The sequence below is a fragment of the Triturus cristatus genome, chromosome 9 (genome assembly GCF_964204655.1).
Source record: "Triturus cristatus chromosome 9, aTriCri1.1, whole genome shotgun sequence".
NCBI classification, from domain to species: domain Eukaryota; kingdom Metazoa; phylum Chordata; class Amphibia; order Caudata; family Salamandridae; genus Triturus; species Triturus cristatus.
Window position 1 is genome coordinate 51,895,968 of NC_140592.1, and position 19,362 is coordinate 51,915,329.

The following is a 19,362-nucleotide window of genomic DNA, read 5'->3' on the forward strand; positions in this document are numbered from 1 at the left end:
GACCGTAAAAATCCGTCCTGGTGCATTTAATTTTTTGTGCTTATTGGATGACTTTTCTTTTCCCTAGGATGTACCCAGCTTTGAGGATTACCCTGATCGCTGGTGAGGAGGACCTACATATCAAACTATAATGCTTCTCTATCCTTAGTCTTAAGCCTGCATCATAAAAAGCTTGGCCTTCCACTCAATGTCTTCTATTTTGGGCCCCAGAGATGGAAGTAGTGCAATTCTGAGACAGACATCCGACAGCTGCAGTTATCGTATCTCTTAAACTCTGATATTAAGACATGGACATCAATAATGCTGAAAAATGATTTACTGTGAAAATGTTAGAGGACAGCAACCCTAGTTACCAGGGTGGTGCCTTGCTTACAGGGCTCAGTGATGTAATTCACGGGGTGCAACCCAGAGCTGTGGCACAATCAACAAAGGAGAGCAATATCAACTTTCAGGATTCAGTATGGCAACATAGAAGATTTAAGTGGGGAGTAATCTACAAGTAGAAGTAGATATCAAACCAAGACACACACAAAGTCTGAAAGAACAAGACAGGCGCACATACAGACAGTAAGAAAGAACACAGGAACCACCAAACAAAGTAAGAGATAATGAGACTGACATGGAGGCGCAGTCAACTTACTTGTCTGTTCTCTAGATCGATCTTGTTTCCAAGCACAACAAATGGAAAATTTTCTGGATCCCTTGGACTGGCCTGTATGAGAAATTCATCCCTCCAACTGTCAAGAGTTTTAAATGTGTTGGGGGCTGTGACATCAAACACCAGAACGCAGCAATCGGCTCCTCTGTAGAATGCAACTCCCAAAGACTGAAACCGCTCCTGTCCTGCAGTGTCCCATATCTGAAGATGTACATTTTACAGAAGGAAAAGTTACTTGCAAGATTCCTTGCCATACAGCAGTTAAAAGATTTGAAATTAGTCATTTATTCAATTTAAGGTTACACACAAATTATTTCAAACCAGTAATAATTTACTTTATCATGTTTCAAAGCCATTGCAACATGGGTATTCTTAATTGTTGAATGCTTTGAAAAACCTCCCAGAACCTGAATTTATGATGGAACGCAACCCAATAAAAAAAAAAAAAAAAAAAAAGAAACAAATGAAAGAAAATCAGTATTAAATGGGTCTGTCATTGTGCTAAGGAAAAGCCAGTGGGAAAGAGTGGTGGTGGGCACCCATTATAACGTAGACACTTTCTTCTCAGGCATGGAATCCTCAATTGACACGGGGGAGGGGGGGGGGGGTTGCAGACACCTGCCTTAAGTATTCTCTGCCCAACTCAATCTGCTCAGAGTACTCCTTACAGACTGCGGGGGTCACATCTGTACATGAGTGATTAGTAGTTTCAGTGTTGACCTTGATTATGAATGATCTTTGCAAAGAGTAGGCTGAAAATAAGTTGCAGACTTGGAACAGAGTAGATTTATGTTTGTGCCAAACAGGATACAGGTTGCTTTCCTGGTCACTTCAGAATTCTCTTCTACATATAGCAACGAGCAGTGGGTTAAACGCCCTGGGAGGGGGGAGTGAATGGGTCATGTGGCCGGGAACAAATGACAAGCAATTGCATGAGTAAAGATGTTCCGACAGTTTGTTGACCCCCCTGTGGTACCGCAACCACAAGTTAAGAACCACTGGTGTAGAACATGGACAGTTAACCCTTTCAGCTCAACATGTTAAGGTAAAACTCAGGTCTTAATTCGCTTATAGAATTCGCTTAAAGAACAATGTATTTCAATAAAAAGGGCACTGCTGTTGGCCAACCCAAATTAAGCACAATAAAAATGCATTTTGTTTCTTGTTAAGAATCAAGGTCCAGGACCTCAGTCGCCCTCCTCTCAACCATGTCAAAGGAAGCTACTTCTTCTGTACCCACAGCAGGTGGAGAGACAAAGCCAGTGTCTGGGGAAGTGTCCAGACTACTGGCATCTGCCAGTTACCCGTACCAGTTGTTTACCGCCTCAAAAGGGTTAGCGTAGCTATAAGGATCCTAGGATTTTCCCCAATCATACTCCTTTCCAGGCCTGTCAAAAGTAGGCCCTGACTGTCAAGGTCTGGCCAATCTAGCTATGTAACAGAGTTGGGAATGTTTTTTATGGGGGGGATTGTGGCAGAGGGGAGGATATTGTGTTGGAGCCACCGGGGTGCGTTACCGCCGCCGGGAAAAACTTAGCTGGACCGGGCTCCAGGAAATGTTGCGGTCTTGCAATTGGAGCGGTTTCAGATCCAGGGGGCCTGACTAGAGGAGAGGGTGAACATGCCGGTGGTAATTCAGGAGAGGATGTAGCCTTGCGGCTAGAGCTGTTGACTTTGGAGCTGGGTTCGAGCCTCAGCATTGGCTCAGCATCCTGGGATTCTGGGCAAATCACTTAATCTCCCTGTGCCTACCAACAAAATGAATGTGTCCTTGCGTAACGTAACTGGGGCTCATGTAAAGCGCTCCAAAACCTTTGGGTCGAGTTTGCGCTATATAAATTAGGAAAAAATAAAATACATTAATTCAGTGGGGCAGCTGCCAACCCATGTGGCCCAAAGGCACTAAAGAGGGGGCTGCCTGCTAAAAAATGTGGTACGTGGTCTCAAAACTCACTGAGGAACTGAACTAGCTATGCTGAAGAATTTTGGCCTTCATTTGGATAAGGTTACTGATCAACATGCACGACTCCTCCTTGACATGTCTGCTTGGAATTTGAAGCAGTTTGGTGATCAACCTACCCATCTAGCTGGTCACATTGTAGACCCTATCAATTCTAATTGTAATGTGAAAATATCAGCTGTCAATTGCAATTCCTGGTCAGTAGATTTTAGCTGGAAACTAGAGCAGGGTCTCAGAGGTAGAAGGCCCACACCTTTACCGCATCAAAGTTGGGCTAACACCCCTACTGGGGCGAGATTACTGCCATTCTTAATAATCATGTTTCATGGAAATATTGAGGTGGACGCACAGGCAGCTAATGCCTGGTTAAGACACATGGCGGACATCACTGCGCCCATTAAGGCAGGGTCTGGCCTCTTAATATGCCCCTCAGTTTAAAGAGGAGCTCAGGAAAATACACCAACAATGCAAAAGACTTGAAAGGTCTTGGCGAAAGCTCTACTTGCCCAAAGACAAGGAACTTTATAAACGGGAGCTGAATACCTACCATCAAGGAGTAAAATGGGCCCAAATGAATTTCTTCACCAGTAAAATTGCTGTGTCTTGCAATAAACCTATAGAGAGGTTTTTAAGATAGCAAAAAAATGTTCAACCCCAAGCGCCTTAGCACAGCCTCTCTTGGTCTCCCCTAAATAATGCACGCAGTTTTCAGATTTTTTCGACAATAAGATTAAAGGTATTGTAGAAGCTTTAAAAGTATCAGCATCTGGTAATACCGCATATATAAACTGGTCGTTCCTGCTCCTTGACAGAATTTGCTTCAATTCCAATGAAGAATTTAGCTAAAGCCCTAAAATCATGTAAATCTGTTTCTCCAGAAGACCCTTGTCACCCCCCATATTTTTAAGCCAATCAATGGGCTATTAAGCCTATAAATCATTCCAAAATGACTCCTTACTCCAGTCCATTGCTCCCATATGTTGGAAAAAAGCCAAGCTTATTCTGCTTTTGAAAAGACCCATTAGCTGACAAATCTATCCTGTCTAATTAAAAGAGTATCTCATTACTGTCAGCCTTCTCTAAGATGCTGGAGAAACTGATTAATGCCCAACTGTCCAGGTATTTAGACTGTAATCAGTTGCAGCATCTAACTGAATCAGGCTTCCGCCCTGGACAGAATCTCTATTAATGGAAGTTTTCTATACCATCAAGATAGCATTGGACCAAGGGAAGCAAGCTGCACTACGGCTTTTAGATCCATCAGCGGCGTTCAATAGTTTCCCACACTATCCTCCCACAATAAATGAAATATTGGGATAGGTAGGGCCACCTAGTATTAGACAGATGTCAGTCAGTCTGGATGCTGCCTTGTGTTTCGGACCCCAAACCTTTAATATTTGGCGTTCCTCTGGGCTCTGCCCTGAGCCTACGCTATTTAATGTCTACATGGCTCCTCTTGCAGTCCTTATGGAATCTTTTGGCGTGCAGGTGGGATTGTACACTACACGCCAATTCTTCTTACCTTGGACAGAAATTTCCCAAATGCCCAGAACAGATTCAAACCTTGCCCGTCAGCAGTATTTCAGTGGATGTGCTTAAGCAATCTTCAATACAACACCAGCACTCCCTCATTGCCACTGGGATTCATGGCGCGCCAGTCCTCACAAGTCTTGGTCCGGGCTCCAAGCAAAAAAGGCAAACCAGATGGGGGTCGGCCACAGACCTCGGTCTGTTAGAGGAACCACAAGGTTTGAATCCCCACCATTGTTTTAGGAGGACACCCTACCAATACCGGGAGACAGTTTTGGAAAAGTAAGACAAAAAAAAAAAAGCAAGTACAAAAAAAAAAAAAAATGACTTTAGGTAGCTCTCTCCAGATCTGTGCTGACTGGCGCAGAAAGAAAAGAACTGAAGCTTATAAAGGCACCACACGTCACTTCCAGCGCAGAGCTGTTTGATGCCGCCTGCTGACGTGCGGAGTCCCTGCTCGACAAATTTCTGAATCCAGTGTGACTCTTCAGGAATATTCCAAGCTAAAGAACCTGTGGCCGGCAAGAGTTATATTTTGTACAACATGGTCCTGTGCACACATACAAGTTAAAATGCATAGATGCAACATTATACACAAGTGATACGTTCAGAGTGCTTCGCTAACACTGGAAATTCTTTATTCTTTAAAAGAAACGCAACCAGGCGAAACGTGTTTCGTCGGGGAAATGAACCCCACGACTCTTCAGGGCTGTGTACAGATGCTTGAGCGAAGTGTATTCCCAAAACCGGTGATAATTCCAACCCGGCTGGGTACAAGGTTGCAAAGGAAGGATAATGGGGCAGCAAAATGAATCTAAATGAAGGTTCCTAAGTAATTAAGCCGCAAGTAAGACGAGAAGTGAATTAATCAATGGTACTAAAATTCTGTGTAATGGATTCCAACCGAATTGCAGTACAAATTAAATTCAAAGCAATGATGGCAGGTGGGACGAACACGGGTGTGTGTTCCCCATGGATATTCCAGAAGAGAAACAATGGCGCGTCCTAGCGGCAAATTCAATAGTGTGTATGTCAGAGTTATATTTTGTGACAATTGCCATCCTTAATATAACCAAGACAATTATTTAGATTGAATACACAGTTTTTGGAAGTAAGGAGATATGAAGGGTTTGCTTGTCTGCAAACAAAAATGCAGACGCTTACAAAGTAATGATGCAGAGCATTTGACAGGATGTAAACATCGCAAGTCAAAAAACTGAAGATCACCACTTCGGCAATGACCATGGATTTATTGCAACAAAAAAAAAAAGCGAGAACTGATCAAATACAGATAAAACCTAAGAAACAATACTGGATAAAGATTGGTCATTTCAGCTAAAGTAGCAATTGAACGATGTTCATGGCAGGACAGAACCATGTTAAATGGTCCATTAATTAAGAAAAATAATGCAAAAACCACAAACAAGAGCATGCAATCGGAGCACAAATGAAAGTTCAACTGTTTGTAGAATAAGAGGATGTAGATGCATATTGACAACCCAATACAGACTATGTGCAATAATGTGTACGCTTTCAGGAAAAAAAAATACAGGTGAAGTGATTAACATGTTCTGCGGGATGTTAGTTTGGATAAAACACCAAAGTATTATGCAATGCAGAGAATTTGTCAGCCAACTATGAAAACCTCAGGTTTAAATCCATTTTTGGGGAAGAAGTTCAACATGCCTACACTGTGTGAGTATTACTGCATCTTTAATTCACCAAAGTACTTCTGACCTAAACAGCAGCCCTGATATATTGAACCCTTTAATTTTGAGGTCATTCAGCAAGGAGACGACCACAGTCATTTTACCTGCCTGGCAGACTTAAAAATGGTACATGAAGCCAAAGTTCTAGAGCAAATTTCAATTAAGGTAAGACCACCGCAAGCTTCGGAAGACAGAGGTAAAGAAATTGAGCAAAAATATGCAGAATCCACAGGTTTTAGCAAATGAATCCCTCATCCCCACCATCAGTGCCATTACCATAACAAATTCAAATGAATGTGTATGATGCTAAAGGTTAATGAAGAAATTACGGGGCATAGAAAGTGACTAAGAAGTTTAAACTTCATTAGTTTGGCCAGGCATGGATCATTGAAGCAATGTATTTGCTGAATATAATCAGAATTTGCTACAGTTGAAAAAGATTCACGAGACCAGGGTGTGTCCTCAAGTGAAACACAGACCAACAGTAAGAGGACCAAAATGTTTCAATTGAGATTTTCAACTTTGCTTGCAAATAAATACCCTTTATCCCCTTATTGTTAAATGTACGAATAACCCAATGGCAACTGCCTTCTGAACGCCATGCAGGAATCCGTAAATATTGTTTATTTTAAATAAAGGTAAACGCCAATGCAAATTTACAAGCATTGTGCGATCGAGTACATCGTAAAACGAAACAGTACAGCAAATGGTTGAAAGAAAAAAGAAGCTTGCTTGAAACTTACACAGTTAGCCTGTTATTTAAGGAAAATTAGTAGAGGCAGGCATCCAAGATTCCTCATAAAGTAGCAGAGTGCAAGTACAAGTAAGGTTAAATAAGGGGAGAACCCACTAGTGTACTGGTAAATCTGCATTTATCAATGGTAAAAGGAGGGAATATCAACTGGTACTCTTTCCGCAAAAAAGGTGTGTTATATTAAGGTTTACAAATGCAATTTTACAGATGCAGACTGAAAGGCAGGAAAAACTGGGGCAGAGTCAGTGCATGTCGGACACAGCTACATGTAACTGCCTACCCCTACACTGACTTTCACCGATTATAGCTTGTTGCGAAACCTCTTTATGCCCAACCTTGCTATGTTGGTTTTGATAGACTGACAGGCATGCTCTACATGCTTGCAAAAGTGTCTCTCCATCATAGGGCATGTCCAAGATTCAACTTTTGACCTCCAGTCTGAAAGATGTGGAATTCATTAATCACCTTCAGAAAACTGCTGCACCAGAGCCACCTAAACCCAGTGGACGCTTTGTATTGGACGCCATGTACTGCACAGTCTATCTTATCATTGGATGGGGCTTGTTTTCTGGCAGAAGGTCAATGTATGCAGAGATGTCGCACCACATCTGCCTGTCACAGCAATCAAGGTTAGCTAAGGAATTGGCTGCCCTCACCATAGTTGCCGCCATGACGGAGAGTCTTTCCTATGATGTCTAAACTCCACCCTTCTCTATCGGTCAGAGTAGATCAGGACTTGGATGGATTAAGCGATCTACGCTGGGCGGCTTGCAGCACCATGGGGGTCAGCCCAAGGATAAACTATTAGGCTGGCAAGCAAATCAGGAGCTTTACTCTTTGTCCAGGCAGCAAACAGCAGAGGCTGTAGCAGGATTTAATTTGAATCCTCTCATTCCAGATTAAATCAACTATTAGGACAGCTTTCACAGATCTGCAAGAACACTTCTTGAAAATCTGAAAAGAATAAATCAGTTTGAATGAGACTGTTACAACAAAACTCTATTATGCTCCTTTTAAAAGTGCACAAAAGCCTCCGCTATAGTCTGCTGGTGAATCTGCTGGATGAGGAGCAGCTGGTGGGGAAACAGGTGCCAAATAGCCATTCTACACTTCTGTTTTGACCATCATGCACTTTTCCCAATTCTAACCTACATCGGGTAATGCAGTGTTTGAGGAGTTAGTGATGGTTGTGATCGTGGACTTAAAAAAGAAGCCAGAGTATGAGAAGTAAGAGTAGTGGACAGACGTGCAACTGTGGTTGTAAAGATGGTTGCTTTGGTAATCTAGTATTTGAAGGCTTGGGAAATCTTTTGCAATAATCACCCAACATCAAACTCTGGTTTTTAACCAAAGCCCTTGGAAATTTCATCATTTCCTCATGATCTTGCAAGTCTTGTTCGAAGGGTTCATAGACCTTAAAGTTATGAATTGATCTAACTGGACACCTTGATTCTTTCATTAGCCGGAGGAGGAAAAGTTTCGCTTTCCATATGCTACTCCTCTGCCTCTTGATATGAAGATTCTTTAGACCTTTGGCCGGGCCACAGGGACCCTCATCGAAATTCTCAATAGATGGCTTAGTTGTAAAGGTGCAACGCACACAAATGGACGGAATGCTGAATAAATCATACATTCACCCCCAGTCAAGAGATCTGGGTTAAATCCATCATTCTTTTGCTCACCAAGCCACCCCAGTTTAGACCCAGCCATATGCAAATCAGTCTTGACCCTGTGCCTCATGGGAACAGTCCAGACCGAACTGCCAAGCCAGGTCTTCCCTGGACCGGAAACAAGCATCCTGGGACCGGTTTCTGGGTATTACACTTCAGCAGCCAGGCTAGCTTGAATCCAGTGGCACAGTGAGCAAGGGACCCACATCTGGGCATACCCATCCCACTTAGGGTGAAAAGTGCTACGCGAACAAATGAGATGGACGGAATGCTGAATAAATCATACATTCACCCCCAGTCAAGAGATCTGGGTTAAATCCATAGTTCTTAACCTCACCATGCCACCCCAGTTTAGACTCAGCCATATGCAAATCAGTCTTGATCCTGTGCTTCATGGGAACAGTCCAGACAGAACTGCCAAGAGGATCTGGCCTGGCAGTTCGGGCTAGACTGTTCCCATTGGGCGCAGGGTCAAGACAGATTTGCATATGGCTTGGTCCAAACTAGAATGGGATAGTGAGCAAAAAACGATGGATTTAGGCCCAGCTCTCTGTACTGGGGTGAATGTATGACATTGTTCTGCATTCTGTCCATCAATTGTTCTTTTTGCATCTGTCACCCCGAGTGGGACGGGTATGCCCAGACGTAGGTCCCATGCTCTCCATGCCACTGGAGTCAAGCTATCCTGGCTGATGAGGGATGAAAGCCCGAAACCGGTCCTAGGATGCTTGTTTCCAGTCCAGGGAGGACCTGGCCTGGCAGTTTGGGCTGGACTGTTCCCATTGGGCCCAGGGTCAAAACTGATGCATATTGCTGGGTCCAAACCAGTATGGCAAGGGGAGCAAAAAAAACGATGGATTTAGGCCCAGATCTCTGTACTGGGGTGAATGTATGACATGGTTCTGCATTCTGTTCATCAATTGATCTTTTTAGTTGAGAAGGTGACACAATGCTAGGGGCAGTATGTTGTGGAATGAACGGTACAGAAATCCCTGTGCGATCCTCGAAGGTTTCCTAGTCAGAACTAAGGGTGGGCGTAGTTCGCGAAGTAGCACTTCGCGAAGCTACGCAAAGTGAAGTTCGCACTACGCGAGCTACGCGTAGCACTTCGCGAACTGCGAAGTAACATGTTCGCACTGTGCAAGATGTTGTTTTCAATGATTGCACAGTGCGGACAAGCAACCGGCACTGTGCAATCATTGAAAATGGCATCTTGCACAGTGCGAGCTGTAGTTTTCTGCTGCTAGAGTAGATTTTTACTCGAGCTGCAGCTTTCTCAACGCGAACTGGTAGTTTCTCATCGCAAGCGGTCGCGAGCATACGCGACCCCTCGCAATGAGAAACCTGACCTTCTCGCGTTGGGAATCTCGCCGGGAGGTTTATTTTCCATGCTCGCGATCAAGGAAAAAGTCTCGCCAGGATGTCATTTTGCTTGCTCGCGGTCGCCAACTTGACGTTGAGGACCGCGAGCAAGCAAAAAATGACCGCAGCACTACGCAACACTACGCTACGCGTGTTCGCACTGTGCTACGTGCAGTTCGCGTAGTGCGAAGTAGCGCAAACTACGCGAGCGTAGCGTAGTGCTTCGCCCAGGCCTAGTCAGAACCTCCGTTGACAGGGAAATAGAAATAATCATCAACAGAACAGCAGTATATGGTGAGGTGGTCGCTGTCAAGGAGGTTGCTACGGTACTGATTTTGTTGACTGTTTCCATCGTCCACGCCGGATTAGTAATTTTTAGAGATACCCAAGTTCACTAGAGCTGGAGGCTCTAATCCTGGCCTGCGTTTTGAAGACCTCTTCCTTTCTGTGCTGGTGAGAAAGCTCAGATAAAAAGCTAAACAGTTTTTGCAGACTTTAAACCTGCGCGAGAGGTCTAGGCATTTAATGGAGTTCTTGTGAGCGCAAGGACATCTTCGCACAAGTACCATAAGGCATGAAGAGACCTTTTTTCGATGTTCCAGGCATGAAGTTGTCAGATTTTCAAATGGACTCCATTTACAGGATATGTGATAGCAAAACTGAGGTATGGTAGCCTCCTGGGGGAGTGTTTATCAGGTTGCTGCAATCCGACTGGCTGAAGCTTGGTTCTATTCATAGGATGTGATTAGTATACTAAGGTGGATGTCTCCAGCCCTTACAGGCTATGTATAATACTGCAATGCACACTCATTTTACCAAGAGACTCCTACTTCAACGAAGGATAATTTAAATATTTGAATATATGAAAGATCCAATGCTGGCAATGTTTAGTGGTACAGCATGCACAGAGCTGTAGCCCCCTCTCCTCCCCATTCAGGCAAAAAGACATAAAATCGCGCACGTGGGAACCGATGTCCATTGCACAGTCTCATCTCAGATGAGGCTCTTTACCCTTCTCAAAAAAGGTTCCTGACTGTCTTTTTTGACTTCTGGCAGAAAGACAGTGTATGCACCGATGTCCGACCACATACACTTGTCAGTCAGGATCACTCAGCAATTAGCTGCCCTCACCATACTTGGGTCCTATGCAATAAATGCTGCTTCAGTTCAACATGCCCACATAAGGTCCTTACTCTTACATCTATACAAGAACACTGAAGACCTGCAAAAATGCAATCATTAAGCCAGCGTTGAAGGTAACAGTCCTTTAAGACGGATGTAGCAAACAATTCAGCCAACATTTCCAATTTAAAGAGTGTTAATTCTGGTATATAAATGCATTATGCACCATACCATTCCAAGCATCTTCGAAGGTAGGATAATTCCAAGCTGGTTTATTTACATAAGGAGAGAGTTTACACAGCCATGACGAGTAGATATTAGCTATGCAAACTAAGATAGAGGATCTGAAAAAATGACAGCACCGGAATAACTTAAGGCTGTTTGTTGTCCCAGAAAGCAAGGAGGGCTCTAACCCACATGCTTACATTGTCAACTACTTTCAAAAGGCCTTCCCAGATCTGGCGGACTGGGATTGGGACTGCCAAATTCAACAAGCACATGGACTGCCGATATCCTTGCATAAGCAAAACTCTCGCTATCCTTCTGATCTGCTTTGGCAATTTCTTAAGACAGGCAATATCCATTAAAGCTCGCCCCAGTACTCCTGTAGCGGTCGACACCCTTTTTTTTAACTTTAAGTCAGATCTGTGCAGAGCCACCATGGACAGACGATGGAAATGGAGGCAAATTATTGACCCATTAAAGACGGAAGACGCTCAGGTGTTCTTACAAGAGCCGGCGCGACTAAAGGTTATAAAAAGGTGGACATTCACATATGATGGTGGTTTGGGAATGGGGGGGGGGGGGGGGGAATAAGGCAGGGCACAGGGAAAAAGGTCAAAGGGAGCACTCCGGGAGGTAAGGAGCAAGGTAGATAGCAAGGTTAGGAAACAAAGATTATTTGTAGACAGAGGGCTTATTGTTAAGGTATTTGGTAGCGGCAGGAGCATTGACTATTATGGCTTTGATAAAGTGTCAGGCCTAAATTATAGCGTTGAGCGCCAGTTAGTTCAGGAGGAGCTGAAAGCGTACAGGCCCCATATCGTGCCCATAACGTGCTTCTTACAGAGACCCATTTAGCTTATAAATATAGAGGCTTACTTAAACACCAGGGGTACCATTCCACCACTGTACTTCCCAGAGCGCTCCCATTAGGGGAACTGCAATAATGATCTGCAAGTCATTAGATCATAGAGTCATTAAGACGCTGGCTGACCAGCGAGCGAGATTGGCACTGGCACAGCTGGAAATTAAGGGGCTGAAGTATGTATTTTGTTGAATTTACAGACGCAATGTTGATGACCCTGCAGTCTGACTTTGGCAGCTTAGAGTTACTAGACTGGCAGGGGGAATGTCTAATAACGGGGGATTTTAACTGTGCTGTGGACTATGCCATTGATTCTACAAACAGAACAGCCACTTCTAGAATGGGGAAAGTGAGAGCTTAGATTCTTGAAATGGGGCGGCTGCACTCCTTAAATGGTGCTTGGCGGTCACTTCATGCAGACACTCCGGGGAATACTTATTACTCTGCCCCCGCACAGACAGTGCTCGAGAATAGATATGGCTTGGGTCTCGGATAAAATATCAGCTCGGATGGAAGTATGCCCTAGGATCGTCTCCGATCATAATCCCATCTTACTATCCTTCTAGGTCAAGACTCAGATTAAACACAGCGGCCATTCTCATTTCCGCGTTACTTCCTCTGTGATAGTGACTATTTACTCTTTAATCATCAAAAACCTAGTGGACTTTGAGGATAATATGGGGACAGCTTCCCCCTGGGTAGTGTAGGACGTGATGAAGGCATACAATAGGGGGCTACCCAGAAGAAGAATATATGGCGGCATAATAGGGAGCGGGATACTGCGGCTAGAGCTGCGCTTCAAAAATTATTGGCAAGTTAACTTTGTCACGCAGATGCAATTCGGCGGGGCGCCCTAGATGAGGTCTGCTGTATAACTCTTTACTAGAAGTGCGACTGGTTATAAAGCAGGTCTTTTAAGGAAAAAGCTGCGGCGAGTTAAAATAAGTATAGATTACAATATGAATATGGGGACCGAATTGGGAATGTACTTTCCCATCAGTTAGCAGATAATCAAGCTAAAACATTGATAAAAGGTTATAAAGGGAGAGAAAGGCACTTTATATACGCACCCAAAAGCAATAGCTGAACAATTCTGTTTACCAGAAACGTTACACACAAAAAGTAGGGGGAAAGGAGGAAGGACTCCAGGAATATCTAGGTGGGAGTAAGTTGCCCTCTGCGTGTGAGGCAGATGCTGCCTTGCTGGAACAGGAAATCACATGAAGAAATCAGCAGGGTAATATCCAGGTTACCATCAGGGAAAGCAGCAGGGGAAGACTAAATTCCAGCCGAGTTTTAGAAGGCTTTCAAAAACGCTTTGGTTCCTCTCCTGGGAGAGGTTATTCAAATTATTGGATTAGAGGGTCAGGCTCCGGAGTCATGGAATATGACAAATATAGTTTTCTGAGGAGCGTCGCTTTTACCGGTCGATATCCCTTATTAATGTAGAGGCAACGGTTTCGCAAACATTTTAGCCACCTGGTTGGCTCCTGTGATGCCTGGCTTAGTTTCTAGTCAGCAGCATGGCTTTATACAGGGCAGAGATACTACGGCGTATATCGACACCGCAGTGGGGGCTTTTGATTTAGCTAGGAAATCGGGGCTGAGGTTGGGCATGGCTGTCCAAGATGCCGAAAAGGCTTTCGACCAGGTGGCTTGGGATTATCTGTGGGCAATACTCTCATTATTTGGACCTGGAGGGAGATACAGTAAATGGGAACAAGCCTTGAACAGTAAGCCCCAAGCCAAACTGTATTATGCTGGCTTACAAACTCCTTTCTCAATCTGGTGTGGTAGACAAGGCTATCCTCTTTCCCCTCTCCTTTTCGCGCTATACACAGCCATTTATTAAGGCTCTGCAGAATAATGTCCAGACTTTCCCCCTAGTTACAGGATGCTATTAGAAACCACATTTCAAATCGGAAAAGGCTTACATGACATCTGCAGTAAAGCAATCAGAACATTTAGCAAGGTCACATGATACAAATACGGATACATCTAACATCTTCACAGAGAAAGGCTAGCCTAGGTACAATATAAAAGCTCATATCCTGTGAAGTGCAGTCACTCTGATCACTAAACACACTCCCAGCATTTTTGCGGTCAATAGGGGATGCAGCAGAACACAGAAGTCAATAGAATATGTGGTGTGCGGATAAACCAACTTGAAATTGTTATAAGTTGTGCCAGTTTTCAACCATTGCAAGCTAAATATAAAAATCAGCTAGTCACTGATCTAATATGTACTCCATTTTTCACACTTTTCACCCCACCCTGTTCCAAGTAGTGAAAAACAATCTGTTTTCCAACTTCAGTTACTTTATATAAAAATGTAAAACTGAGAGGTTTTGGCATTAGTTGGTAAACAGACACATCTGGAGCCTGATTCTCTGGATTTGAAAAGGGAGGATTTTGACACTCAGTTTCCATCTAGCAAGTTGATCAAAGAAAGTTATATGCAATATCTGTGCCATCTTGCAGCTAAAATATTCAGAGTACAATTTTCTTTGCAGGTTGAAATGTAATTTTGGTAGAAAAGTTCTTACCTGCATAGTGACCAATCTGTCATCCACCATCACCTCCTTTGTCAGGAAATCTGCTCCTATTGTTGCTTTGTATTGATTACTAAACTTCTTGTTCACATACTGGTTCATAAGCGAAGTTTTACCTACCCTGAGGGAGGGAAAAGGAAAAATCAGCACACAATGTAACACAACATTTTGTAAATTTTACAAGACGGTTTTAACTAACTGCTAGGGCGGTTGACCTCATATCTGGGGAACTGGTTCTAATCCCCAACAAGGACGCTGAACATCCTGTGATTCTGGGCAAATCACTCAATCTCCAGTGCCTAACAAAAATGAAGATGTCCTCATGTAATGCAACTGGTGCTATGTAAAGCGCTCCGATACCCGATTAGGGTCAAGTTCGCGCTATATAAAACTCCGTAAAATAAAAATAAACTAATCACTGCTGATAATTCATTGTACTGCATACTGTTTACTTTATGTTTAAAGTATTTTATTCATTCAGTGTGTCACATCCAAACTTACATACCGCAATACAAGATTGGCATATGAAAAAAGGGCAGAAGTTCAGCATGACACTACATTTCAATACAAACGTTCCCCGCCCCCCCCCAACTACCCAACGCCCCCCCGAAACCCTCCCCCACCCACCCCCCCCACCGTCCAGTGCGCTAACCTGCAGCCCATCTCCCAAAGCTATAGGTAATTGAGGAGGAGGGTCTCAACCCAGTCACTGATCTAGCGCTGCCGGGCTCGTGAGCCGCAGGAGGCGAAGGTACCTCGGACAGGTGAGCTCCCGAAACTCTGAGCAGCAGAGAGTGGAAAGGCTGCCACAGTTCATTAAATTGCGTCACATCCCCAGCCACCACCAAAGACAATTTCTCCATCCCCAGCACGTGCCACAGTCTGTGAACCCAACCCGTTATCGTGGGCACTGTGTCTGTACGCCAGTGTATCAAGATATTCTGAACTGCGGAGCCGAGTGCAATGGCGATCTGCCTGCCTCTTCTGGACTTAAGGGGATACATTAGCTCATTTGGGAGTCCTAGCAGGGTATACGCCGGGAAGCGCGGGAGCTCTATGCCGAAACGCAAATCAATTTCATCCAGCACTTCCTTCCAGTAGGCAGTTAAGAGGGGACAGTCCCAGAGAATGTGCGTGAGCGTTCCCCTGTGCCCGCACCCTCGCCAGCATGTATCTGTCTTACTATGATCAAACTCATGAATCCGCTCAGGCGTATAATACCAGTACGTGGACACTTTAGTAAAAGTGTCGGTGAGGCCCATATGGTATGCAGAGTGGCGCGCCCTGTAAGATATGTGGTCCCAGTCCTTGTGGCTCAGTGTCCGCCCAAGCTCCCTCTCCCACCGAACCCTCCCTGGGTTGTGGAAATGTGTGGAAGGTAATTGCAGAAACTTATACAAGTCCGAGATTAGCTTCGAGTCCGACGTACGGGACACCAGCCACCTCTCACGGTGAGAGCCTCCTGTCCGCCACATCCCTAACCTGTGGCTGAAGGGCCCAATGCCGGACCTGCATATAGCGGTGTCTCTCCGTTTCGGGGAATGAGAAGTCCCGCCGAAATTGTGTTAACGGGATGACCCCCTCCGGGCCATACAGGTGATAATGCTCTACACCCTGCCTGCCGCCAATGCGTGAAGGCTCCCCTCTCCGTCCCAGGAGTGAAGGCGGGATTATCCACCAGCGGCGAAAGCGTCGAGGGAAACGTGGTGAGGCCATATCGAAGGTAGGCCGCATCCCAGACTCGCAGAGGCACCCTAGTAACTAAGGAGGCGTAAAGGTTCCTAGGCCGGTGGGACCGGTGCAGGAACGGTATCTCCTGCAGAGGTCGCCCCGCCACCGCTTGGTCCTGGAAAAGCCAATGCTTATCCGACTCCCACCTGCACCATTCGACCAGGTACCTCAATTGCGCCGCTTGGAAATATTTACGGAAGTCGGGAATACCTAGTCCCCCAGCCTCAGGGAACATAAGGGAGAGAGTCCTACGTAGCCTAGGCTTTTTCCCCTGCCAAATGAACCGGGCCACGTCCGACTGTAGCTGCTGTGTCCACCCCTTAGGCGGCGGCAGCGGCAGGGCCCTGAACAAGTAGAGTACTTGCGGCAAAATCGTCATCTTGACGGCAGCAATCCTACCCAACCAGGCAAGAATGCTGCGATTCCAGCGGCCCAGCTCGCTCCTGATCTTGGCACCCAAGGCTGAGTAATTGGCTGAAACCATAGCGGGCAACGTAGGGGCGATCAGAATCCCCAAATAAGGTATCGCCTCCGAGGACCAAAGCAACGGGAACCTGTCTTGCAAATGCGCTTTAGTGTCAACCGCCAGGGAGATATCCAAGGCCACCGACTTCCCCATATTTACTTTGAAGCCCGAGACCTCACCGAACGCCGCCAGTTCTTCCATACAGGCTGGAAGCGATGTCTGGGGTGCAGCCAATGTAAAGATGACATAATCAGCGTAGAGACTGACCGCGTGTGTGAAGCCTCCCATCCGTATCCCCTCCACCGCCGGCCGCGTCCGCACCCGTTGAGCGAACGGCTCCACGTAGAGAGCAAAAAGCAGGGGCGAAAGCGGGCAGCCCTGCCTAGTACCTCTCGATGGGAAAGGCCGCAGAGGTGTGGCCGTTAACCCGGACCACTGCCGAGGGCTCCCTATAGCAGTTAAGGATCATGGAGCGGAACCGATCTCCTATACCCGCCTTCACCAGCACTTGTTCCAGGAAGGGCCAATGCACCCGGTCAAACGCCTTTTCCGCGTCAACCGTGAGCATCATCCTCTCGCCCGGGATCCGGGAAGCCTTTTCCAGCAGGTGGACCACCCGCTTCGTATGATCCACCGTCTGCCGCCCCGGAACGAAGCCCGCCTGATCCGGGTCGACAAGGTCGGGCAGATGAAGCGCCAGGCGGCTGGCCAAAATTCCAGTATAGAGTTTCAGGTCGACATTCAGGAGAGAGATCGGCCGATAAGATCCACAGTGCTTAGGGTCTTTCCCCGGTTTGGGGATGACCGTGATGGAGGCCCTCAAGAGGTCAGGCGATATGGCACCAGGTTCCGCAAAGGAGTTAGAGACGCGTGAGAACGGGGGCCAGCAACCCGCAGAACGTCTTATAGAAGAGGGCCGAGTAGCCATCGGGGCCCGGCACTTTGCCGTCCTGGAGTCTGGCAATGGCTGTCACCACCTCCTCTATGCTAATAGCCCTGTTCAGGTGGTCCGCCTGTACGGGATCCAGGGAAGGCAGAGTGACCGAGTCTAGATAGGAGGTCATAGCCGGTACGTCCGTCGGGTCACCCGCGTAGAGGCCCCCGTAAAACCCCCGAAACACGGCCGAGATGCCTGCATCATCTGTCACTGCACCGCCCGCGGGGTCAAAGAGTTCCTTCACCGACTGGCGCTGCCGGGTGGCCCGGAGTCTATTGGCCAGAAGTTTGCTACAGCGATTCTCTCCCCCCCCCCCCGTGTAGAAAGCGTGGCGCAATCGGAGGGCCGCATATTCAGCCCGGTCCACATCCAAGGCAGCAAGAAGTTTCCTCGCTTCTTTGAGCTGCCGCCAAATCCTCGGAGCCCCCGTTCTGCGGTGTATCAGTTCCAGCTCCCGAACTCTGTCAGTAAGCTCATCCCTCTTTAGCTTGCGCTCTATTTTCGGCCGCAGAGATTGAGGGGAACTCCCCTCGGAGGACCGCCTTCAGGGCTGCCCACTGGGTGGCTCTGGTGGTATCTGTGTTATCGTTATGTGCCAGATATTCCCAAAGCACCCGCCCAATACGATCCGTAACCGCCTTCCTGTGTAATAGAGTATCTCGAAGGCGCCAGACCCTCTCCGGGGCGGCCGACGGTGGCAAGCAAAAGGAGGCCTCAACAGGGGCATGGTCCGACAGGGAAATAACCCCCATGTCCACAGCGGACGCCAGGGCCTGCGCCGGAGAGGTGACCAGGAAATGATCAAGCCTCGCATAGGTCTTGTGCGCGTGGGAGTAGTAGGAGTAATCCCTGGCCGCGGGGTGCTTGTGGCGCCAGAGGTCCCCAAGGTCCACCTCCGCAAGTCTAGCCTTACAGTCGGCTGAAAATTCCCCAACCTGCGGGGAGCGCTGTACCGAACGGTCGACCGCCGAATCAAAGACCATGTTAAGGTCGCCCCCGAGGATGACATGCCTATCCGGCGAGGCCGAAATCTCCTCCACCACCGACTGCAAGAACCGCTCCTGTCTATCATTGGGGCTATAAAGGGAGCCTATCGTGAATGTAATGCCCCCCACCCGAAACCTATGTGCCAACAGCCTCCCTTTTATCTCTGCCAATTTGTGCATGTGTTCCCCCGGAAATGTCGAGCCATCAGAATCGCCACCCCGGCTGTCTTGGCAATCCCGGGAGAGAAAAACTGCGTCGGGAATTTACAAGAGCATAGCCGATGTGTATCCTGTGGTAACAGGTGGGTCTCCTGAAGAAGGCATATGTCCGCCCGTGTATTTTCTAACAAAGAAAGCACTGCGCGCCGCTTAACCGGATTGTTCAGACCCCTGACATTCAAGGTCACAATCTTAAAGGTATGAGGGGGCATAGTCAGACAGGTGTATAAAGGCGCTAGCGTCCAGCGTGGCCATCATAGGGAGCAGGCACACCCCCCCCCCCCCCCCCCCCCCCACCCAAACCGCCAGTCAGTCTCCCAAAGACAGCATGCCAAGCCGCTCCCCCCGCGCTGCGCGGCCTAATACCAATCACCAGCCCCGATGTGGCCAGGTCTCCCCAAAGCCCCCCCCCCCCCCGCACTACCCAACCCTACAATCCGCCTCCTCGGGCGCCTCCTCATCGGCACAAAGCAAGACAAAGGCAGGAAACACAGGCAAAGCAACAGCTCCGGACAGAGCGCACTGGACAACTCCCACCCCCAACTCCACTGACCCCCCCGGCCCCCCACCCCCCCAAAACAACCCCAACCCCCCCTCCGAACCCCACTCCAAACTCCCT

General features: G+C 46.9%; 1 protein-coding gene across 1 annotated transcript in view; it reads right to left on the reverse strand.

Moving 5' to 3' along the window:
• Window positions 1-19,362, reverse strand: part of RAB7A (RAB7A, member RAS oncogene family) — a 150,458-nt gene that overhangs the window by 26,289 nt on the left and 104,807 nt on the right. The window contains exons 3-4 of the mRNA XM_085624379.1: window positions 14,399-14,525; window positions 641-859 (exon numbers count right to left, since the gene is read on the reverse strand). Of these exons, the coding sequence (XP_085480505.1) occupies window positions 641-859; window positions 14,399-14,525 (346 nt within the window). The remainder of the gene's footprint in view (window positions 1-640; window positions 860-14,398; window positions 14,526-19,362) is intronic.